Source organism: Prosopis cineraria, unplaced genomic scaffold, assembly GCF_029017545.1.
Source record: "Prosopis cineraria cultivar Desert tree isolate PC_DT_omini unplaced genomic scaffold, ASM2901754v1 PC13, whole genome shotgun sequence".
In the NCBI taxonomy this organism is placed as follows: Eukaryota; Viridiplantae; Streptophyta; class Magnoliopsida; order Fabales; family Fabaceae; genus Prosopis; species Prosopis cineraria.
The window spans coordinates 16,637,041-16,662,349 of NW_026555344.1; the positions used below are offsets into that span (position 1 = coordinate 16,637,041).

Sequence of the window (25,309 nt, forward strand, 5' to 3'; positions counted from 1 at the left end):
CATATTAAGAAGAATGGGCTTGCAAGCTCGAGTCAATACCTGCACATAGAGTGATGTCCATTTTAGTCACAGTGTCTAGCTCTTGATGAAGTAATCCAGTACTATTTGGTAGCTGATTCATGATGTGACACCCCCTTGCATCCTGGCCTAGTTCATTCACACGCTAATTAGCCATCAAGTCCAAGCAATTTGGCCCATTATCCATTTGAGCAGTTTCACCACTAGATATGCTCTCATCATTAATTGCAAAAGCATCAAATGAATTTGGGCTTATAAAATCTGGCCCATTTCGATATGCTCTAAGTACAATATTCTCTTTCTTTTTTCCTTTGACTTTTAAAGGAGCTTTTCTTTTTTCCTCCTACTAGGGTCCACTTTAATTTTTGATTCAAGATCTCCCTGCCAAACTAACATTGCTCCTCAAATTTCTTTCCATGCATATTAGTATAATAGTTAAATGCTTTACTTTCCTGCTCTCCAAATCTCGATTTTCTTGGCACAACCATAGGCTTCTCCATCTCCTTCCCCTTATCCGAAACACTCACAGCTCCCTTAGGCTTTGATTTTTTCAATCTCTTGTGAAAATCTCGGTTAATGATCATATCAGGCCCGTATTTTCCACTAGTTAATGTCGCCGGTGTACCTCCATCATTCTGGTCCAATGCATGAGTTCTATTAGATTCTCTTGGCTTTTCTGACATGATCTCCTCCACTCTTTGGCCATCCCTTGATTGTATCTTATCAATAGACATAACCATCTACTGTTTATCTTCATCTAAACCGTCATTCATTTCTTTTCCTTGTTCATATCCTTGAGCTTGATCAAGACAAGCGTTCAAATGATGGACAAATCGGCCATAGTGGAAGTAGATGGGATGAAGACCTTCATAAGCAATTTTATACTCTTCCCCATACATAGTGAAGATGGGCATAAGAGGTTTGCTTAAGTCGAATTCAACACATATTCTAGCAAAGGCTCCCCTATCAGATATAGAAGTAGACTAATCAACTTTTAGAATAGCATTAACCTTATCCCCTATCATTCTTAAAAATTCGACAGGCAAATCCAAGACACAAATCTCAGCAGCTATCCTTCTTTGTGTTTTTGCTTTCCAGGGATTAAAATTAGGTCTCCATTTCTACACAAGAAGATAGTGATCATCTATCATCCATGGCCCCTCTTGGTAAGCATGATCAAGATCATCCTTGCTAGAAAAGGAGACAATAAAGTATCCATTACTCAGTGGTGTAATTTGCATAGGCTCCTTAATCTGCCACATTCTTGTTAACCTGATTCTCAAAAACCTTAATGGGATATTTCGTCCTAATAATTTCACAATAATAGAGTTTAACTAGAGTTTGCACCAGGCAAGATATGCTTGTTCAGGGATCTTCAACTCTAGGATTTTCATAGACCTCTGATCATCAGACAAATCCTCCTCCTCCGATTCTTCCGCACTCATTTTCCCTTCTGCCCTCTTAATAGCCTCTTGCGCCCTTAACTTTTTAAGGTAGCTCTCCCAACCATGCATAATATTGTCGGACTCATCATTAGGAGAACGAAAACCTACAGAATTCAGACTCAGCAAAGAATCCTTATAGGATATCTTCTTCCTAGAATTCAAGCCTTCAACCGTCTTATCCTCCTTCCCACCCTTATAATACCTATCAGTGTTCGTACTGGAAAAAACAAAGTTACTCCTTCCTTCATTGATTTCGCCTCCAGGATCACCACCCTTATCCTTGCCACCGTTACCTCCGTTAATTTCCAGACACTATCTTTTCCTCACTCATTTTATTAAGTCCAATTTTAAAAACATTGCTTTACACTCGAGTTTCCCGTCCTCCTTCAAAAGAAGCGATTCATCTCACATACAAAACCGTATTGATAGTTAAAAAAAAAAAAAAACGTAAAAACCGCATGCCACGTCAGATGTGCTGACCTGGCGGACCATCAATCAAGTTAGATAGGCAAAGATAGGCGACAAGCTACAGCGGGAATCAGAAGCACTGGAGTTAGCCACCCACAGGGACTAGGCGATGGAGGCGCTTAGAATATGGACCTTAGCCTCGCAGCCACTGAAGCACTTCTCTCGCCTCGTCTCTTCCTCCACTACCACCACCATTAGGCCACCTACTAGAGTGGTTCTTCGCTGTTGCTCTTCTTCCGCCACCACCTCAAGCAATGTCGACCAAGGTGCTCCCAAGGGTGGTGGTCGTAATCGCCGGTCTTCTTCGTCTTCGTCTTCTACTTCCGATAGGGAAGCTGTCAGAGCCATTCGGTTGAAGAAGGTAGGGTCTACTACCATATCAGAAAAAACTGTTTCAGTATGTGATTGTTTTCTACGATTTATAATTTTATTTCAACCTTTTGTACTGAGGAAATAATAATTTCAGAGTTAGTTTGCACTGTATTATGTAAAATTGTGAACTTTTTCTTTTTAGTGATTTAGCTTTGCCGTTGGGTTATGTCCAATTTGTGGCATAGTATCTATCTTAGGGATTTAGACTGTAGTCTTTTAATCTTGAAGTAATGGGAATTTACTATTTTCTATTTGACACTTTTTGTCCTTCTCTAGACGATCAGTTGGGAAAAATTGAGTTGTAAACTTATATGTCAAGTTTTATTTCTAGGGACAAATGCCCCCTTCAGCTATGGATAGGAGAGACGGTGTGATAGGTTTTGGTTAACTGCTTGACTTCTTATCATAAGGTCTGAAAATTGGTGATTCTTTATTTTAAATTATCCATTCATTTAAACTCAAATCTTATCGTTTCAACTGCTTCAACTTCATTTTTGTTTTGTAGGTTGAAGAATTGAGAAGCAAGGGGCTTGATCCATATGCTTATGGATGGGACAGAACTCACAGTGCTGTTCAGCTTCAAAATATATATAAAAATTTAGAAAATGGAGTGGAATTAAATAGCGAGAATGATCAAGTATCTGTGGCAGGAAGGATTATTGCTAGGAGGGCATTTGGAAAGCTTGCCTTCCTGACACTTAGGGATGATTCAGGAGCTATTCAGGTATTTTTAAAGACTCATTTTTGTTCTCTCTGAAAGCCCATAGTTGGCTGTTCACTATGAACTGTCAGATGTGAGCTTTTGTATTGTTCTTATGCTTAAACTCGTCGTTGAGTCTTCATAGTTCGTTGCATTTCTTAATTATAGAAATGTTAGAGCATGTGTTGCTTCTATGTAATGCATATTGTAGTGAGGTGCTGACTGCAGTTATTGAAATCTTTAATTTCAGCTTTACTGTGATAAAGAGAGGCTCCCGGGTGATCAATTTGAGCAAGTAAAAGCATTTGTTGATATTGGTGACATACTAGGTGCTAGAGGTTCTATAAAACGCACTGAGAAAGGTATCACTCTGATGTTCTTCTTTAAAATTTGCTTCCTTTAGCTCATAATTCTTCAGTAGAGTTACTGTGACTTGCATTTCTAACATTCTATATTGTGAGTAATTTCCTAAAATGCTTTAGTTAGTGCAGCAGATTGAGCAAGTTGGGCTTGGGTTGTCAATTATAGTCATATACAGATTATTGATGATTTTTCAGTGATAATTTTAGATAATTATTAGGATATTTTTGGTCAGACTGAGGTAGTTAAGGAGAAAATGGAGTCTTATTGGGATATTCTTTATTGCTGTCAATGAAAGTATAATATATTAAGATATAAGAGAAGTATAAATAGGATACTATATGGTATAGGGAAATATGAAAGGATCTTTTTGCGTGTTCTCTTTGATAAATATACCCTTAGGCTAATGTACTAGAGTATTATTCTTTTCCTTTGTTTACTCTTTGACTCCCTTATGGACATCTCTTCTGTTTTTGCTTGTATGTTGGTCCTTGGGACATCATTTTTATTTGCTTATCGTTCTTAAATGAAGGTAAAACATGGTTTGTATTCTGACCTAAGAATCTTGTTTTATGAACAAAGTATTAGAATAAACTGGTCATTTAATTTAAGACAGTCAACTGACTCTTGCAGTAAAATACACTGGAAGTTTTAATCCTAGAATAACATCATACAAAAGGTGTAAATTATATTGATAATGATGTTTAGAAGGTAATTGGTTTATTAAGCCAGGAAACAAGATTCATTTGGCTTCAAAATCTGATCTTTTGTGGGTTTTTGTATTATATTTTGTATTGCAATTAACTTTTGACCGAAACATAAAGGAAAGTCAAATTGTCAATGGAACATAGCCAATGCTATGGAAGTATGATGGCCTTACGCAGAACTACAAATATGAGGTTATAATTTGTGACCCATTATTCAAAATCAAAGTCTAGTTGTCCATCATGAAAGTGGAATGAAACGACAGTCAATGATAACAATATTATGTTTTCAGCAACTGGGGTTTCTGCACAAGCAGATGTCATTTCTGTCTTGAGCAAATTTTGTTTGAAATGCATTTCTTTTATGGAAGTTCATTGCTTAATATGTTTCTGTTTTTTTTTTTGGGTCTTCAATAAGAAGACGCAACAAGAAAAAAGATTGAGCAAAATGCAAAAATATTCACAAAATTATCATATGAAACATGAAGACTTTAGCAGACAATGTAATACAACTTGGAACGGATCTGCTTTTTGAGGACTTGCAGAATTGGGAATGCATCCGATTTTGAGTGGCTGTCTGAATTGAAGCTGATGGGTTACTTGTAGCTTGGCTTGGCACATTATTATCTTATGTTAATTGTGTTACTGTGTGTATAATTCCGAAGAGAAGTTAGTGTTTTGATCAGCTAAAAGGAGTCTTTGTGGGGTTATATGAGATATTTTAGATTCATTTTCTTTACTTCCTATATTTTTTCTGTTAGCCCTATGGGTCTTTCAAGGAGTTGGACTTTTGGTATTCTATGATGATGGACCCTGGGCAAATAGATGTAATATGGGAGGTTCCAGGTCTGTTATAATGATTGGTGAGGTGTCCAAAAAGGGGCCCAGGGCTGCATTACTATCACATGGGACAAGAGGTGAAGGAAGGGGAAAGGGGAGAGATGGAGTTGGCTATAAAGAAGGACATACATAGGATGGATTTGGGACGAGTGAGGTAAGAAATTTGTGACTGTGTGAATGGGAGAGACTAGCCTCTCAAATTCTATCTCACTCTGTGTTTTCTGCTATCTTCTGTGTGGCTTATCTATTAAGACCTGCACTCTGGCAGATTATTGTTAATTTGATACCATTTTGAGCTTGAGTTCCATTATATGACTTGTAGGCCCTACATATTTGTCTTTCTTATATACCAGGTATAATTTTTTGTGTACTTTCTCAGTTCTCTGTCTGTCAATACTCGATGGCTGTTGTTGGCTTCTATTACTCTTACTGGATAATGACACTGAAAAGAAAATCTACCTGCTAACTGTATCATCACTTTGTATTGGTCTCACTTGGAATTTGAAATCATTTTGAAGGGCCTAATAGGCAAGGAAGAAAACTCCCTTATTGTTTGTCCAATAAAGCAAATGTTTCTTAAATTGATTATAGAAGGCTCTAAACCTTCTGCCTTTCATTTCTTACACTGTTACTTGGATGCTAAATCCTAGAAATACAACAAATCAAATACATTTTTTTGGTTGTTTCAAAGCTGTGATCGATTAAGATGGGAGATTTTATGGTCAGTTGATTGCATCATGCTGGTCTATTACTAATATCTTGTATTTGATGAACATGCCTTATCTTTTAATATAACTACTACAAGGGGTGGAGCATTTGTACAATACTGTGATTTTCTGTCATAATATCTTTGCTACTTCTTTATGTTATTTTTCTTGTTTTGTTCCTTTCTTTAGGGGAGCTCTCTGTTTATCTGAATTCTTTTGTGATCCTTACAAAATCTCTGCTTCCACTACCTGACAAATACCATGGATTAACTGACATAGATAAGCGTTATCGCCAGAGGTTAGTACACATTTCAATGTCTTATGTCACTTTACTCTAGTTCTTGTTATGTTTAATTTTTTTTTTTTTTATTGAGAAGAGGGGTTTGATTGGGGGCATGGCTTCTTGGGTTGTACAATGGAAATGGTGTGTTTAGTTTTTGATAGTGCAATTATGACATTTTTCCTAATAACTTGCTATTTCTTTCATAATGTTCTTGAAAGTTATTCTCTTGTCCTTTATTGTTGCATTGTGTTAGGTTCTCACAAAGAAAGAGATGGGGTTTACGTTCTGATAGAGAATAAAAAGTGTAAGAGGGAAAGAGAGAGAGCCAGCAGAAGAGAAATAGAGAGAATAGAACACGGGGGAAGAGAGAAATGAGAGAAAGGATGATTCTTCGTTATTCCAAAGCCCTTGATTAGAATACAGATACTGACCTTTCCCTCCTTTTATAGCCATTGGTCGTTAATGCCTAATCAACTAACAAACCTAACTACCCATTACCCCCTAATGCCTATTCAATTATTTATTACATATCACCTTCTAATAAGACACCTTATTTAACAAGGACTCCCTTGAATAATCCCTCTTTGGCCTTTAAATCCAGATTGGGGTTTTCTATTATCATTCAGAACAAGGCAATAGGTCACCAAAATAGTCCAACTTCTCCATCTAATCTGATGGAGGACCTCATCTAAAAATAGTTCTAGCTGACATGTTATCCGCATTTTCAAAATAATACTTGGATGTGAAAGTCTTGTTTTTATTGGCTTTTGACATCCTCTACCAAGTCATTAGCTACAAAAGTAAGATTCAGAATATGGAGACTTGCAATAAAAGAACTTTAGTTTTCAAATATGATGCCCAACATGTATGAGAAGAGATTATGTAAGATATTACTAACTCATTATAGATGAGGATGAGGGATTAAAGATAGAAAAAAGAAAAAATATTTTACTTAAAGAGTAGGATCATAAATTAGTAGTTTAAATTGCATCTATTTTATTTAATCCCCCCTTCTTTTGAAGTTATCGGGAACTATTCTATGGGGTCTATATAATGTCCTCGTCAATTGTATTGAAGTAGATTTTGTCCATTTTGGATTATGCTGTTAGTTTTATTCTCTGTGTTTTTTTTCCTCTATCAATTTCCTCCCTTTCTTTACCTTTATGTTTCTCCCTCTTTCTCCCTCTCCCTTCTCATCCACTACTATTCTGTGTCATAGTGATAAGTTTATTCACATTGTTCATCAAACTAGTAGGCTTGGCTTTACTTCTTTTGTCATAGTAGATCCATCCTATGGGCATTCTGGCCCCTCACCTCTGTTTTTCTCCGTAACTTTTGAGTACCAATTTTTACGTCATTTTGCTTTTCAGGGTTTCAAGAGGTATTTCATTGACGAAGTTCAAAGGGTTTTATGTTAATAATTGTTATTCTTATTTTTATGTTTTCATGTGAATGTGCATTGTGTGTTTCTATTTCATTTGTGAGCTTCTTGTTTTCCCCCTTCCACATGTCTTCCTCTTTCTTTGTTATGTGATTTTTCAACTGCAGTATAGTAACTCTACTTATTTTGAACATTTCTCCGATTACCATTTCTGAAGTCATTGCCTTTTGTTAATTCTGACTTGCTAGGAAGTTTAAGCACTGAAACTTGAGTAGCCCTTTTGTTTAAGTATTTCTTCCTGATGTTTGTTGTGGTTAGGTATGTAGATATGATTGCAAACCCGGAGGTAGCAGATGTATTTCGTAAAAGAGCAAAGGTGGTTCATCTCTCTTACCTTTTCATCTGAATTGAACTGTTTGCGGTGGTTCACATCTTATTTTCTTTAAATATCTATACTAGATGATTAGTACTTTAGTTTAGATATAAAAGGCTTGCTATGTTTAAGCTACATTTCTTTTTAAATGCCAACAGCTACCTTCTGCTTTTACTGTCTCTTTATTGGACCATAACTTGGAAAACAATGTTAGGAGTTGATGCTGCTAAATAGAATGTAATTACCAAAGGAATAAGAATATGGGAAGATAAAAATGAAAAGAAGCTAAGACAAAATGGACCCAAAGTTACTCATTAATAATTTAAATAGATAAGTAAGTTTTGAATTTACTAAGCTGGTGCATGTGTCATTGACAAGTTTAAGTCGTGTCAGCCTTAAATTGCAAAGCTACACCTAATGTAACATGGGGTGCAACATAGGTCTTTCTTCCCTAAGAAATAGATTTAAGTTGAGCTAAATTGAATTAGGAATGTGAATAAACAGTAGCAAATGATTGGGTTTGGATTGGCTAGTGTGAAAAGAAAGCAAAACCTGCTCTACTTTTTGTGCGTTTGCAAGTTTAATGGAAATGCAATGGAATGAAGATGACATCAATTCAATAAGTGATCCCTAGGAGTAGGAATCGGGGACAATCCTAGCCAATGCAAGTTTAATTAGCTCATTCACCTTGACTCATTGGTATATAGTAGCTTAAAGGATTCTTTAGACTTGGTGGAATTGCTTTCTATAAATCCTAGAACCCTAGCAACTTGTGGTAGTTCAATTTCACTTGATTGACTCATCAACATATAGATTGATCTTGGAATGATTAATTATGCCTAAAACAGCCCCAAAACAGATCCTAATTATATTTGATCTTGCATGATTGGATTGGATTTGATTTGATCTTCAACCAACCCTCTGAGTGATGCCACATGTCCTCACTCAGTGACCAATTGGCACATGTTGTGCACCATTTAATTCTTTTGCCACCTACACATAAAATAAAATGTTCACTAGAATATGTATTATGAGAATTTGTTTATTTGTTTAATATTCAATATAATCTGTAAAAATTTGCAATAAATTCCAAAAATTCCCATAAAATTAATCTTCCCCTCTAAACACAATTATTAATCAATTAAGCTCGACTAATCACAAAACAAGTTCTAAAAGTCAAGTTTAATCAGGTAAAAATGTGAAAAAAATATGATTTATCAATCATGTTTACCAATCAAAATAAGTGCAAGGACAATTTCATTCTGTGTTTTCTATAACTATTATAAATCAATTAAATAGTTCCTATTGACATTTGTGTAACTTAAGTATTAGCCTTCAATTTTTAAATTAGTGTTTGATAGAGACTTGGGTAGTACAAGATGCTTGAGTCTCACATTGAGCAGTATGAGATGCTCTATTGGGTATTTAAGTGACCTGGTTTTCTTATCTCAATAGCTATTTTTTGGGGGAGGCTTCCTCATTTCATTTGAGTACCTATCAATTGGTATCAAAGTTGGTGGTTGACGATTCTAAAAGGGCTATCTATGGAGCATTTTGACTAATGAAGAAGCCAAGTGAGGTGGCATAGAGTGTGTTCTTTGAGGATATTAGCTCTCCAAGGAGGCCAATTTATGAAGACTTGGATAGTGTGGGATGCCTAAGCCCTGCACTTGGTTGTATATAATGCTTTATAGGGTATTTATTGGGCTGGTTTCCCACTTCAATAGCTAGCTTTTGGTGGAGGGTTCCCCATCCCTTGGGTACCCATGAATTTCATATAAGAGAATTGGAAGGATTGCCTGTTTTGTTTATATTTAAAAAAATAACTATGTTTACATAAAGCATTGCTGAAATTTTTTTTTTCATTGCACAACTAAATTACTGGCCTATGCTTGTTTGGATTGCCATTCCTAAAAAAGTTTAAATTCCATGTAGATAGCTGCCATATTGGCTGGTGTCTGATTTGGTAAAATTATCCAGTACAGATATCTATGTTGAATATGGTTCTTGCTTTGAATGAAACTATATTCAAATTAAAACTATTTACATCGGAGGCATTAAGCCGCCTGTGCAAAAACTCACATCAGGCATAGAAAAAAAGAGAATTGGCCTGCAAGATAGAAACATAACCAACCCAGATGATGTTACATGTTTTACCTAACACCTTTGTTTACCTGTTCCTGCCTATGTACAAGTGTTTCCATTTAACAAAAAATCATTTGCTGGTTTATGACAGATCTGCGTATCATCAGGGAGTTCTTGTCAAAAAATAAAGTTATTTTTGCTTGCCAAAAGCATAGATTGCAGCACAAAACATGGTCATCCTAAGCTTAAACAACAGCCTTTTTTCCCTTCTAGTTTTCACAAAAACATGTAAATGGATAATCTTGAAGAGCCAACATCTAAGTTAACATAAGCCATTGTTATTTTAAAATGTTAACAGGTATAGAATGTCCAAGAAATAAATGATGAAATGTTTCATGATTAGTTTGTCAAAAATTGCGGAGGTCATTTTGCTTTAACTTCAAGTGTTTTGGAAAATCCTTGGTAGCTAATTTGCCATGGAAAACCAGCCAAGCGGTAATTGAATATTTTGGTAGTGTGCACCCACTCTAAACAATAGGACCCTGGGGGACTTCAGAAGGGGTAGGATGAAAACTTCAATAACAATCCTGCAATATGATTACACTGCATGTAGATTTTTTTTCTTGCATTCTTAATTGTGATTGCCATCAAGGGTGAATAATATTAAGATTTTGATAGTTGATTTTCCAATGATTATTGCTTTTCACTCGGTGCATGAGCTAGTAAGTTCTATGCATAAATTAATATAAACTCTTTGCCTTTCCAAAGATTGTATCAGAGATACGGACAACAATGGACTCCTTAGGGTTTGTTGAAGTTGAAACTCCGGTTTTGCAGGTTTGTTATATCATTGTACCTTCAAGTTTACGTGGATTCTTTTATTTGATTTTAGTTCATCTCTTGGTGGATGATTGTTTCTGAAAGAATGCAAATTGTACAAGTCTTTCATTGACAGTCATTGGTATCCTAACATATTAGGCATTAGTTTGACAGGCATCATGTAATTGTTTGATCTTCCTCTTCCTGTTAAAATTTAACGCAATACCTTTTCTTTTAAAATAATAGTTATTGACAGCAATTGGTGAACTTTAGTGCCAAGTACCCAGAGTGCTATAGCATGTAGGGAGAACTGCATAGTGTATATCTGTACAATTCCCACTTCAAAAAATGGAACTTTAATTGTTAACAATCATTATAATGATTTCAACAACTAATTGCTAACCTGTACAGTGGTTCTGTCATTCTTTCGATACTTCTATTTTGGCACTTTGTTGGTCTTATGTTTTATTCGGTCTGATCCCCTGTTGCTTGCATGCTTCACAACCTTGTTTTAATTTAGAAAATTTCTTTTTTAACAATACTTTTTAAATGCCATCATGTTTGGAATTTGTTTCTGTGTCAGCCCTTTTTTGATTAATTTTATTGTCCAGGGCGCAGCTGGGGGAGCTGAAGCCAGACCATTTATTACATATCATAATTCTCTTCAACGGGACTTGTATCTGAGGATTGCAACTGAACTTCATTTAAAGAGAATGCTGGTGAGATATTTTGTGACGTGAACTGACTGTATAATGAACCCCAATCAGCATGTCATCTTTTGAAGTTCTGGTTTTCTTTTATTTAAATTGTGAAACTGAAGTGTCTACAGAAAATACTCTTTTCATTGTTAGGGGAATGAAATATTAAATAATTATCTTCTTTACATTTAATATTGTGAAGATACGATGCAACTAGTATGTTAAACAATAAAAGGAAACATGGAGATAGATTTAGCATTATCAACAAATTTGCCACCAAAAGATATTAAATTACCATTCACGGTCTTGGATTTTATGGACATGGCAACATTCTGAGGATTGGAAAAGTATACATTTCAAAGGTTGAATGGAAGAGGCTTCTTCAGGCTATGAATTTAATGTAGCTAACCACTTTGATGTGTTTCTTCATGACAGGTGGGAGGGTTTGAAAAAGTATATGAGATTGGCCGGATATTTAGAAATGAAGGAATTTCTACTCGTCATAATCCTGAATTTACAACTATTGAGGTAAAGTTTTGAGCATGCAGTAACGGGAGTGCATCTTCAGGCACCTATTCATTTTCTTTTGAGATGTGATAGATTAACTTGAGAATTTTAAAGCAATTGGGTGGGGTGGTGTCTGTATGAGTATGTATGCTGGTTGTAGTTAATGCCTTTGTAGTTATATCTTAATGACATTCTGATTTATTAATATTTATAAAATTTTAGATGTATGAGGCATATTCAGACTATCAAAGCATGATGAATTTGGCAGAGGAGATTGTCACTCAGTGTGCTCTTGCGGTTCATGGAAAACTTACTGTTGATTACCAGGTAGATTTTGTATTTGGTCAATCTCATGGCATGATGTTTGTCTGTTTATACAAGATGTCATATGCAAGTTATTTCAAAGCTTTAACTGAAATTATTGGTCTTGTTAAACATCCTCTTTTCTCATGTAGTTGCTTGGGGAAGAAAGGTTATTTCAAATACTATCTGGTCTTTTAATATCTTCAAGTGTTATTACCTAGGTACTATCTTGGGACTGGAAGTTAGATTTTAACTTCTCATCATCGGAGTGGTTAGTGTGTTTTTTGTATCAGTCTTTTGGTAACTAATTAGATAAGGTTATGATGACATTATATGACTTCTTATTCTACAATACTGTCGCAATAGTAATTCATGATGCATAACATTCTTCAATTATTCCAATATTCTTCCAATACAACAAATCTGCTGAAGAGGGATAAATGCACTTTGCAGGGGGATGAAATATGTTTGGAGCGTCCTGGAGAAGGGATACCATGAACAACCTTGTAAAAGAAACTGCTGGAATTGATTTCAATGAGTTGGGAAGTGATCTAGATGTTGCAAAGAAGTTACTCTAAGCACCCTTGGCAATAACCTTGATAACAAAGATAAAGCTTCCATCGATGCATGCCAATCACTTGGCCACCTCCTTAATGAGGTTGATTAGCTTCTCTATCTCATGTTCCTCAAGGCATTTTTAGTCCTCTTTATTTCATGTACTTGGTTTCGTTTGCAACTACTCACTTATTATTTCAGATAGAAAACTTTGTAAAAATTGCAAGGTGATCCTCGGAGATGTTGTAACGATACAACATAGGGTCCTAGTCCTTGATGTGTGTATTATGAGTAAAATCCAAAAATGTCGACAAGTAGTAGCGCAAGGATTAGGTGGTGGCAATTAAAAGGTGAGAAGCAAGATATCTTCAAGTGAAATCTTTTGGATAAAGGAATTTGGGAATCTCAGGGAAGTGCTAACATCATGTGAGAGGATATGGCTAAAAGATACGGGAGGTTGCAAAAGTAGTTTTGGGAGAATCAAAAGGTTCTGGTCCGAGAGATAAGGAGTCTTGGTGGTGGAATAATAGTGTACAGGAAAATCAAGTATAAGAGAAGAACTGTTTTAAAGCCATACGTTTGTGTAACAATGAGGAAAATTGGAGAGGTAACCGTATGGCTAAGAAGGAAACTAAGATAGCTGTGGGTGAAGCTCGTTCTAAAGCGCTTTTGAAGAATTTTATAAGATCCTTGAGACGAAGGAAGGAGAGCGAAATATTTATAAGATTGCCAAGAGTAGGGAAAGAAAATCAAGAGATCTAGAACAGGTAAGGTGTATTAAGGATGAAGAGGGAAGAACTTCAGTTACAGATGATGAAATTAAAAATAGATGGGAGACTTACTTTTCTAAACTTTTCAATGATGGAGAGGGTTCATCTAGTAACTTGGAGGATTTAGTAACTGGTGAAGGAGAACAAAATTTGTCATTCTATCGAATATACGTGATAAGGAGGTAAAGGAAGCTCTTAAGAAAATGGCAAATGGTAGAGCCAACGGACCTGATTGTATATCTATCGAAGCGTGGAAATGTTTAGGTGAAAAAGGGGTGAGATGGTTAACTAAGTTATTTAATGTAATTTTTACGGTTCAAGAAAATGCCTGATGAGTGGAGGAGAAGTACATTAATTCCTATTTATAAAATAAAGGAGATATTCAGAATTGTACTAACTATAGAGGGATTAAGCTCATGAGCCACACAATGAAATTGTGGGAGAAAGTAATTGAGCACAGGTTGAGATTGGAGACAAGTATTTTTGAGAATCAGTTTGGTTTTATGCCAGGTAGATCAACTACAGAGGCGATTTATCTACTAAGGGGATTAATGGAAAAGTATCGTTGTAAAGATAAAGATCTACACATGGTTTTATTGATTTGGAAAAAGCTTATGACCGTATACCAAGAGAAGTGCTTTGGAAAGCGTTAGAAAAAGAGAGAGTACGGATTGCTTATGTTAAAGCCATACAAGATATGTATGAGGGGTAAAAACTAGTATAAGAACGCCTAGTGGTCAAACAAAGGATTTTCCTATAAAGATTGGACTACATTAGGGATCATCTCTGAGTCCTTTATTTGTTCAACTTGATCTTAAATGTTTTGACGGAAACATATTCAAGGGGAAATTCCGAAATATATGCTCTTCGCGGATGATATAGTTCTTATAGCAGAGACAAGAGAAGAGGTTAATTGCAAACTTGAGTTATGGAGGAGGACATTGGAGTCGAAAGGGTTTCGTCTGAGTAGAAGTAAGACGGAATATTTATATTGTAAATTTGGTAAAGGACTATTCGACAATAATTTGAAAGTGAAATTGGGAGATCAAATTATACCTCAAGTGGAAAAGTTTCGATATTTGGGAGCCATTATTCAAAATGATGGCGAAATCAGTGGAGATATTTCACATAGAATTCAAGCTGGGTGGTTTAATTGGAGAAAAGCTAAAGGAGTTATTTGCGACCGTAAGGTGCCTAATAAATTTAAGGAAAGTTTTATCGCACTGCTATCAGACCGGCAATGTTATATAGTAGTGAATGCTGGGCTCTAACGGGACAACAAGAGCATAAAGTTGGAGTAGCAGAGATGAGAATGTTACAATAGATGTGCGGACATACACGTAAAGATAAAATTCGAAATGAGCACGTACGCGAAAAAGTGAGGGTGGCACCTATTGAGGAAAAAATGATAGAAAATCGGTTGAGATGGTTTGGGCATGTACAAAGAAGACCAAGGGAGGCACCAGTGAGAAGAGTGGAACATATAACTTTGAGTCCGATTAAGAGAGGTAGAGGAAGGCCTAAGAGAACACTTTTGGAAGTTATTGAATGCGATCTGTTAATTAATAATATTCCTAAAAGCTTGATAAATGATAGAGCACAATGGCGTCTTGCAATTCATGTAGCCGACCCCATCTAGTGGGATAAAGGCTTGTTGTTGTTGTTGTTGTTGTTGTTGTTGTTGTATTATTCTTTATTAATATATTCAACTTCCTTCTGGTCGTGCTTTTAAAAGTTTTTGTATTTTCAAATTCACTTAGCCTATGCAGTTTGTTGGTCTTGTTTTTTTTCAGGTTTTTGAGATTGTTGTAGAACCAAAACTTATCCAACCTACATTTGTGTTAGACTACCCAATTGAAATATCACCCCTGGCTAAGCCCCACCGAAGGTAGTGATATCTTAAGTGCTATTTTATCACTTCCTTCTGCTGATACTGTCATGCTGTATATTTTGGTATTTCTGGCCAATTGCTATTAGTTTAGGATGTACTGCTTTTTTTGACACCAACAATTTAACTTAGTTATAGTTATTGTGTGTTTGTGGTTAATACCAATCAATGTTCAGAAAACCAGATTGGCTGGTGATCCAGGTCATACAAAGTGGGAAACTGGCACCTAGTCTAGTCTAGAACATTCAACTGGACCTTATGAAAACTAATGAATGACTGGAAAATCCAGTTAGGAACTAGAGAACCAGTAGGAAAAAAATATGAAAATTTTAAACTTTGGAGCTTTTAGAAAGATAGCCAAAGCCCAAGAAGGATCCTTGAGGATGCTATCAAGGTGTTAAAGGAACATTTTTGTTTGAAATCCCTTGAAAACTATAATTTTAATGAAGGACAAACGCCAGAAATAATAAAATGAAGGATAGAAAGTGACCTATGTATCCCATCCCGTCTCATGCGAATGCCTTCACTACCTCCAATTGCTACTTTTCCATCTCTTAATAATGTACGTGAAAGGAAAAAAAAAAGGAAAAGAAAAACTCTTTTTGATTTCTTCTTCCCTATAAAACTTACAGGGAAAAAAACTCACGTTTCTGCAAGTTCATGGCTTTCACATCCCTGATTATATGCTTGGCCTTTTGTTTGTTCTTCTTAGTGTTGTTAAAGGCGCTCGCCTCAGCGCCTAAGGCGCAAAAGCAAGGCGCTAAACAGGGTCATCGCCTCTCATGTGAAGAGAGGCGATGGGGTTAGTTAGGTGCACGCCTGAGAGCACCTTGTGCGCCTTGCACGAGCAAAAGGTGCTCGCCTGAGGGTGCCTAATTGAAGTAGGTTGAAGAATAGGGGAACAAAAGATGAGCAGATGATGATCGACCACTGGGCAATGAAGAAGAGATGAAGGCGACTGACTGGGATTGGGTATTGAAAAAGTGAAGAAGACGACTGACTGGGTTTGGTTATTGAAGAGAAGATAACGACCGATTGGAATTGATGAGGACGATGCTGACAGCATATGGAAGAAGAGAAGAGAAGATAAGGACAGCATCGACGGCTTCACTTGACTTCTATGGAGTAACATATTGTAGAAGACAATGGGTTTGCTCATATTTTAATACATAACCCATTAAAATATGATATAAAATATGAAAAGTTAAATGATATAAAAACAAATATGAAATATTTAATTTCAAAATAAGAGAAGACAATTACATAATAGAAAAGATTTAAACTTATTGCAAGAAATACTTTTTGATTGAAATTTTAAACATGATAGTGAAATTATTATGAGCCTTGGAAAATTTTCAAGAAAATTTAATCCCAACTTATACTGATTAGGTTATAAAAGAGAACCTATTATAATCCATTAGACATTTAGAATAGAGCAGCAAAACCCAGAGGCTATAACACATGGTAGCGCCTCGCTTCATTCGAGTGCACACCTTTCTAGCGTCATGCGCCTAAGGCGTTTTATAGGCTCTGCGCCTTAAGTGCGCCTTTTGCCTTTAACAACCTTGGTTCTTCTCAATTCATATAGTACAGTTAGGGACTGGACATGAAATAATTCCACATCTGTAATACAATCAAATGATAATTGTAAAACATTGAGGAAAATAATAGAGTTGTGGGAAAGGTAGTCAGTATATCTACCGATTTACCATCTATTTTATTTACAATCGTATGTATGAAACAAAGAAGTTGTTTTATCCTGTTGGGTGGGGTTGGCTATATGGATTACACAATGTTATTATGCTCTATCAGCAACCAAATTTTTGGATATATTGTTAACCAAAATGTATCATTTGATAACTTCATTGAGTATTCTCTTTGGTCTTCCTTTAGCCCTTTTCATATAGCTTAAGATTATCTGCTCCATATTTCTCACTAGTATCTCTGGCAGACTTTTTTATATATGTTCAAATCATCTTAAATGATTTTCTTTAATAGATGCCAAGCCAACTCTTCCTCTTATATGATCATTACTAATTTTATCATTTCCTATATGCCCACACATCCATCACAACATTCTCATATCTGTAACCCCAACTTTATGCTATTGTTGTCCTTTAAAGTTCAACATTCACTATTATATAATATAGCTACTCTTATGATAGTTTGATAAAACTTCCTTTTAAGCTTATTAGATACTTTCTGATAACAAATAATTCTTATAGCCTTTCTTGTTTTGAACTATCTAGCTTGTATTCTTTGTACTATATTTTATTAATTTCATTATCATTTTGTATAATTGCTTTCAAATATCTAAACTTTGTCACTTGTGGTATGATCTGATCTCCCATTTTAACTTCCAGATCAGTGTTAACTGGCCTCTTATCAAATTTGCAGTGCATATATTCTATCTTACTCCTATTTAGACGGAAACCCTTTGACTCCAAGGTCTTTCTCCACAACTTAAGTTTAGAGTTAATATTTTCCTTTGACTTTGCAATGGGAAATATATTATCAGCGAAAAGCATGCATTTGAGGATTTCCTCTTGTATGTGCTTAGTTAGAATATCTTAAATGAGGTCAAACAAGTAAGAATTCAAAGACAATCCCTGGTGAAGGCCAATGCTTAAAAGAAGCCGCATTCAACATCTCTCGAGTGTTCTCATTCCAATTAATTTAACAAATAATCTAGAATATGTTTTTGTTTCATAGAGTTAGTGCCATAAATAATACTTGGTTTCAAGATTTTCAAAATATTATATGCTAATAAAATGATATTTCATAAAAGTAAAAATTTATTTAATTTCATCTTAAAGAATAATATTGTATAAATTATCATTTCTTACATAATATTTAATATACAAAATTAAAATATTTTAATTTAATTATAACTTGTTCAACTACAATCCCACCAAATCTTGAACCAATGCCTCAACTGATTTAATAATTACAACAACAACAACAACAACAACAAGTCTTTATCCCACTAGGTGGGGTCGGCTACATGGATTGCAAGACGCCATTGTGCTCTATCATTTATCAAGCTTTTAGAAATATTATTAATTAACAGATCGCGTTCAATAACTTCCAAAAGTGTTCTCTTAGGCCTTCCTCTACCTCTATTAATCGGACTCAAAGTTATATGTTCCACTTTTCTCACTGGTGCCTCCCTTGGTCTTCTTTGTACATGTCCAAACCATCTCAACTGATTTTCTATCATTTTTTCCTCAATAGGTGCCACCCTCACTTTTTCGCGTACGTGCTCATTTCGAATTTTATCTTTACGTGTATGTTCGCACATCCATCGTAACATTCTCATCTCTGCTACTCCAACTTTATGCTCTTATTGTCCCGTTAGAGCCCAGCATTGACTACTATATAACATTGCCGGTCTGATAGCAGTGCTATAAAACTTTCCTTTAAATTTATTAGACACCTTATGGTCGCAAATAACTCCTTTAGCTTTTTTCCAATTAAACCACCCAGCTTGAATTCTATGTGAAATATCTCTACTGATTTCGCCATCATTTTGAATAATGGCTCCCAAATATCTAAACTTTTCCACTTGAGGTATAATTTGATCTCCCAATTTCACTTCCAAATTATTGTCGAATAGTCCTTTACCAAATTTACAATATAAATATTCCGTCTTACTTCTACTCAGACGAAAACCTTTCGACTCCAATGTCCTTCTCCATAACTCAAGTTTGCAATTAACCTCTTCTCTTGTCTCTGCTATAAGAACTATATCATCCGCGAAGAGCATATATTTCGGAATTTCCCCTTGAATATGTTCCGTCAAAACATTTAAGATCAAGTTGAACAAATAAAGACTCAGAGATGATCCCTAATGTAGTCCAATCTTTATAGGAAAATCCTTTGTTTGACCACTAGGCGTTCTTATACTAGTTTTTACCCCCTCATACATATCTTGTATGGCTTTAAGATAAGCAATCCGTACTCTCTTTTTTTCTAACGCTTTCCAAAGCACTTCTCTTGGTATACGGTCATAAGCTTTTTCCAAATCAATAAAAACCATGTGTAGATCTTTATCTTTACAACGATACTTTTCCATTAATCCCCTTAGTAGATAAATCGCCTCTGTAGTTGATCTACCTGGCATACAACCAAACTGATTCTCAGAAATACTTGTCTCCAATCTCAACCTGTGCTCAATTACTTTCTCCCACAATTTCATTGTGTGGCTCATGAGCTTAATCCCTCTATAGTTAGTACAATTCTGAATATCTCCTTTATTTTTATAAATAGGAATTAATGTACTTCTCCTCCACTCATCAGGCATTTTCTTGGACCGTAAAATTACATTAAATAACTTAGTTAACCATCTCACCCCTTTTTCACCTAAACATTTCCACGCTTCGATAGATATACAATCAGGTCCGTTGGCTCTACCATTTGCCATTTTCTTAAGAGCTTCCTTTACCTCCTTATCACGTATTATTCGATAGAATGACAAATTTTGTTCTCCTTCACCAGTTACTAAATCCTCCAAGTTACTAGATGAACCCTCTCCATCATTGAAAAGTTTAGAAAAGTAAGTCTCCCATCTATTTTTAATTTCATCATCTGTAATTGAAGTTCTTCCCTCTTCATCCTTAATACACCTTACCTGTTCTAGATCTTTTGATTTTCTTTCCCTACTCTTGGCAATCTTGTAAATATTTCGCTCTCCTTCCTTCGTCTCAAGGATCTTATAAAATTCTTCAAAAGCGCTTTAGAACGAGCTTCACCCACAGCTCTCTTAGTTTCCTTCTTAGCCATACGGTACCTCTCCCAATTTTCCTCATTGTTACACAAATGTATGGCTTTAAAACAGTTCTTCTTATACTTGATTTTGTCCTGTACACTATTATTCCACCACCAAGACTCCTTATCTCTCGGACCAGAACCTTTTGATTTTCCCAAAATTACTTTTGCAACCTCCCGTATCTTTTTAGCCATATCCTCCCACATGATGTTAGCACTTCCCTGAGATTCCCAAATTCCTTTATCCAAAAGATTTTGCTTGAAGATATCTTGCTTCTCACCTTTTAATTGCCACCACCTAATCCTTGGTGCTACTACTTGTCGACGTTTTTGAATTTTACTCATAATACACACATCAAGGACTAGGACCCTATGTTGTGTCGTTACAGCATCTCCGGGTATCACCTTGCAATTTTTACAAAGTCTTTTATCTGTGTTCCTAACCAAAAGAAAATCAATCTGTGACCTTGAGGCTCCACTTTTGTAAGTGATGAGATGCTCATCTCTCTTCTTGAAACAAGTGTTGGAAATCTTAAAATCATACGCCAATGAGAAATCAAGAAGAGTTTGTCCTTCATTGTTTAGCTCTCCAAAACTAAAACCGCCATGTACTCTCGCATACTGACCACCGTCCCTCCCGACATGCCCATTAAAGTCTCCTCCAATAAAAATCTTTTCATTCTGTGGTATGTGTTGAATCAACCCCTCCAGATCCTCCCAAAATAATTCCTTAAGACTGGCTTCTGTCCCGACTTGCGGCGCATAAGCGCTAACAATATTAACAGTCTCACGTCCAATTATCATTTTTAAGGAAATAATTCTATCTCCAATTCTGCTAACTTCTACAACGTTCTTCTTCCACTCCTTATCTATAATGGTGCTTACTCCATTACATGCACTTACTTTTCCTGTATACCAAAGTTTGAAACCTTGAATATCCTTAGCTTCTTCTCCACGCCATTTTGTTTCTTGCAGGCAAAGGATATTGATTTTCCTTTGAATCATAACCCCTACAACCTCTACAGATTTACAATTCAATGCCCCAACATTCCAAGTACCAAATTTAATTTTGTTCTCATGGACTAACTTCTTTAGCCACATGTGTCTAGAATGACGCAGTAGCCCTTGCTCATTTAACACTACATCCGGGCGCCGATGCAGCGGCTCTAACTCACTTATCACTGTACTCGAGCCATGTAGCGCGTTACTTACGGACAACGACCTAGCATTAACATTATAACGTCTATTGTCCATGTTCATTATAGATTCAACAAAGTTTTACATTGGCTGTTGATGGCCTAACACAACCCTCCTCCTTTATCCGGGCTTGGGATCGGCTATAAACATAAGCCTATTCAACAAACTGATTTAATAATTAGAGTGGTTTTTATAACAATGGTCAATACTTGATGGAAGCTGCTTTCTATTTGAGAGTTGTTTATGTTTATTTTGTTAAAATAGTTTTATTGTTTCATCCCATGGTATAGTGATTCAGTGAGGTGCCTTTTTCGTTGGGTCATGAAAACCCATGGTCATGATAAGCATGTGCTTTTTTGATAAAATTTGGTGAATGCTGCAGAAGTATTGTAGGCTATATGATCTCCTAGAGCAAGGATAATTTTGGGTTCCTTGCTTTTTGCTTGGAACTAATATTTTTGTCTTTAGAATAAATGCTGTACTATGATATTCTCCTCAATTTTATTAAATTTTCCTGGCATCGATGTATCTAAGCTCTCTCATTTTTTTTTTGTTTTTGGCTGTTAAATATTCACCTTGTTTCCTCATGCTTGGCATAAAAACTGTGCAGTGGTTGATTTCATTACCTTGAAAGAAAACTACTTACTAATCTTCATCTATAATTGCCACTTATATGTTGAGTTCTAATACTGACATGATATTTAGTTTTCCCCCTATTTCTGACGCTAATATTTAAGAATGACTTTTCAATATATATTTTACTAGTCAATTTTTAGGATGTAATGAGAAAATTGTAAAACTTGACAAGCACTTCTAACTAATTAGCTCTGATCCTCTTACTCTGTTTATGGACAACATTATACTCTTTTTCTCCTATTAGATTCACAGGCTTGACAGAGAGGTTTGAACTTTTTATCTGTGGTCGTGAGCTGGGCAATGCATTCTCTGAGTTAACCGATCCTGTAGATCAGGTAAGAAAAAATTTATGATATCTTTGTCCGGAATCAAGAGATTATTGGCTTGAGGCTTCCAAGCTTTCATATTGTTGAATGTTCGATGGCTTATTTTTCTTGAATTGAACGACATGATAGAAAAATTCTGAATGTTGGATCTACCTCTCAAAATCAATTTCTTATTACAAATTAGTAACTAAGTTTTGCGAATAAAAATTTGATCCTACAAAAGTCCAAATCCATCAACTTGTAAATTGGGTAGTTATGATGATGATAATGAGACCTTGGGACGAACAGTAACATCAAGTCCTCAATCAACAGCTTGCAGATATGGTTTGATTATTTTTGTTCAATTACTGGCTCATAGCTCCCCTTGGCGACAAATAAATTCTGAGGATGACTGCACTTAGAGAACTGCAGAGAACAGAATTGTAAATTAACTTCTTAAGATCATAAATCAACTTCTCAAAATATAATCTTTCATAGCGGTCAAACAGAACTGCAATTTAAGCAACATGTATCAGAATGCACCACCATTGGTGTCTCAGGAGCGTCAACAGACACGGTCGTCCTGTGGTGAACATAATCAGGAAAACAGGAGGTAGAAAAGACACTCAAGATAGAGACAAGTGAGCTAGAAGCCAAATGACAGCATATATCAGAATGCATGTGTGAAATCTCTCAAGCGTCAACAGAGACAGTGATTCTGTAGTGAACAAAATCAGGAAATGAGGAGAGAGAAAAAAGACAAACTCAAGATAGAGACAAGTGAACTGGAAGCTAAATGACAATGAAACAGCTGCTTCTATGACAGAGTTACATTCTGACTGACAAAATCAATCGAGTATTCGACTTTTGATAACTGATCTATATTCTAAAGGCATATTCTAGCCAATGGATGCTGCAATAATGTATGCAAATTAACATAATGCTTTGGGTATTTGTCTTTTGATTCCTTCTTTTTCTTTTGGCAAACCCATAAAGACATATCAAATTAGACACCTGATTGTAAATAGTTTTTCAAACTTGTTCTACAAACAATTCAATACTATCTAAATTCCGAAGCATGGGGATTAGCAGAAAATAAATATCCATGAGTGTAAAATAATATTTCACAAAGCAGGTAATCGTAACTATTTAATAAGATACTGCACTTTTGCTATTCAGCTATATAGAGTCGTAAAAAAGCTGTGTAAGTTGAAAATATACTGAAGATTCTTCTAGCACATGTATTTTTGGTGTGTATCGTTGTCCATTTATAATTGTTGGTGCTTCCTAGGTTTTCACTTTTAATGGTTTTTTGGTTGAACCTTTTATTAACTGGCGTGGATCTATATGTTTTTAAAACAATTACATAAAAACTTTGTTGTTGTGGTTTATGTCTTGAAAATGTTACCCAGAATTGATGCGAAGAGTTTGTCTTGTGATGATCATTGTATTCTTATTTGCACCTTAAACCAGTATGCTGTTGTATTAAACTTCATCACGATGGTATATTAGAATGTCAACGTATTTTTCAGAGGATTTTGTCTTATTTGCTACTCAGCAAGAAATGATTTATGGTGATTATAGGTGGACAAGCTTATGTTTATTATTGTTTTCAGTTGGGACTGGTTTGATTTTCTGATAAAATGGTTTTGTTATTTTGACTTGGAAGAGAGGACGCTTTGAGTATCAAATTAGCGAGCATGAAAAGAAGAGAGCGGCAGCTTTGACAGCAAATGGTGCTAAGAGGGAAGACGCGCAAAATGAGGATGACTCATATGAAGTCACTCTTGATGATGACTTTTTAACAGCTCTGGAATATGGAATGCCTCCAGCTTCTGGAATGGTATCATCATCTGTTTCCATGTTCTCTTGTTTTGTTTGAAATATATTGAAGTAACATAAAGACAATCAAGTTTTCTGTAGAAATTCTTTTCTAGATTTTTTTTCTTTTCTTTTTGTTCTTAGCCCCACAGCAAACCAACTCAAGGCACTAATATTGTAGCTGGAGCATTTCGCAAGCATAGTATAAAAATTTAGGTTAACCTACCTAGTTGAATTAATAAAATGTTAAACTAATATCTTGATCAGTTTAATAAAATACTTTGATCACAGTTCAAATAAAACTTTGACCATTAGCCCTTAAATTAGTGCTTTGATCAGTTTAATGACATGTCTAATGTTTAGTACCTCGTCACAAGTCTCCCATATCTTCACATCAAGTTTGATAGTAGGTCAAATCCCCAATTATGTTTTTTCTTATGTTTCATGTCTCACAGCGAGTTTCTAGTTCATGCCTAGTTGTAGTTTTTTCTTACAAGAGATTGATAAAGACCTGTTGAACCAAACCATATACATGTCTTTGAAAGTCATGTAGCAAGTTTATTCTTGAGCATCGTGATGATTCCCCGGTGCATAAGCTTGGTCTCTCTCTCTCTCTCTCTCTCTCTCTCTCACACACACACACAGTTTCAGCTTGAATTTATTGCCTTTTAGTTGCCTTTTTTTTTTTAATTAACTCCTTGAACTTTTGTTTACATGAGCTACTATTGATGAATAAATATATTGTTTCAGGGACTTGGAATTGATAGGCTTGTGATGCTTTTGACGAATTCTCCTAGTATCCGAGATGTAATTGCATTCCCAGTGCTCAAGCTCCAGCAATAGGATCATTTGACAGAAGAATAGATAGGGTACTGCGTGTACGAACAAGGAACTCGTCAAAATTAATATTTTTCTTGTATTATTTGTACGATAAATATGAGCGCGAAAATTTTGGTTATGATTCACTTATTTCTTTTAATAATATCCACGTTTGTTCGTGAACATTTTTTATCAATAATTTTATGATTTTGTTTTATTTGGTTATGTCTTTGCAAGAACCTTGGTCAAATATTTGAGAAAAAAAAAATGAACAAGGGAAAAATTCAAAATTATGAAAAATTCCTCATTGAAAAATTTATTGCTTAAAAGTACCTGAAAGTTTGTTTTAAACCTAGGTCCTTTACAGGAATAAAGGTTGATGATGGAATAATCAAAATACCCACGACACCCAACCATGACACCCAACCACTGCACTCCGTCACTCAAACACCCTTTTCCCTCACATCCTCGATTGCTAGTCACTCATT

At 35.5% G+C, this 25,309-nt stretch overlaps 1 protein-coding gene across 1 annotated transcript; it reads left to right on the forward strand.

The window, feature by feature from the left end:
* The first annotated feature begins 2,002 nt into the window (after positions 1–2,002).
* LOC129290840 (lysine--tRNA ligase, chloroplastic/mitochondrial-like) lies at positions 2,003–25,038 on the forward strand. Its single transcript, XM_054927883.1, is given in 16 exon segments — positions 2,003–2,292; positions 2,809–3,027; positions 3,254–3,365; positions 5,804–5,912; positions 7,597–7,654; positions 10,505–10,573; positions 11,167–11,274; positions 11,689–11,781; positions 11,983–12,087; positions 12,517–12,538; positions 12,541–12,618; positions 12,621–12,721; positions 15,182–15,276; positions 22,121–22,211; positions 23,851–24,024; positions 24,753–25,038. Coding segments are annotated over 16 exon segments (1,779 nt in total). The 5' UTR covers positions 2,003–2,040; the 3' UTR covers positions 24,846–25,038.
* The last annotated feature ends 271 nt before the right edge of the window (positions 25,039–25,309 follow it).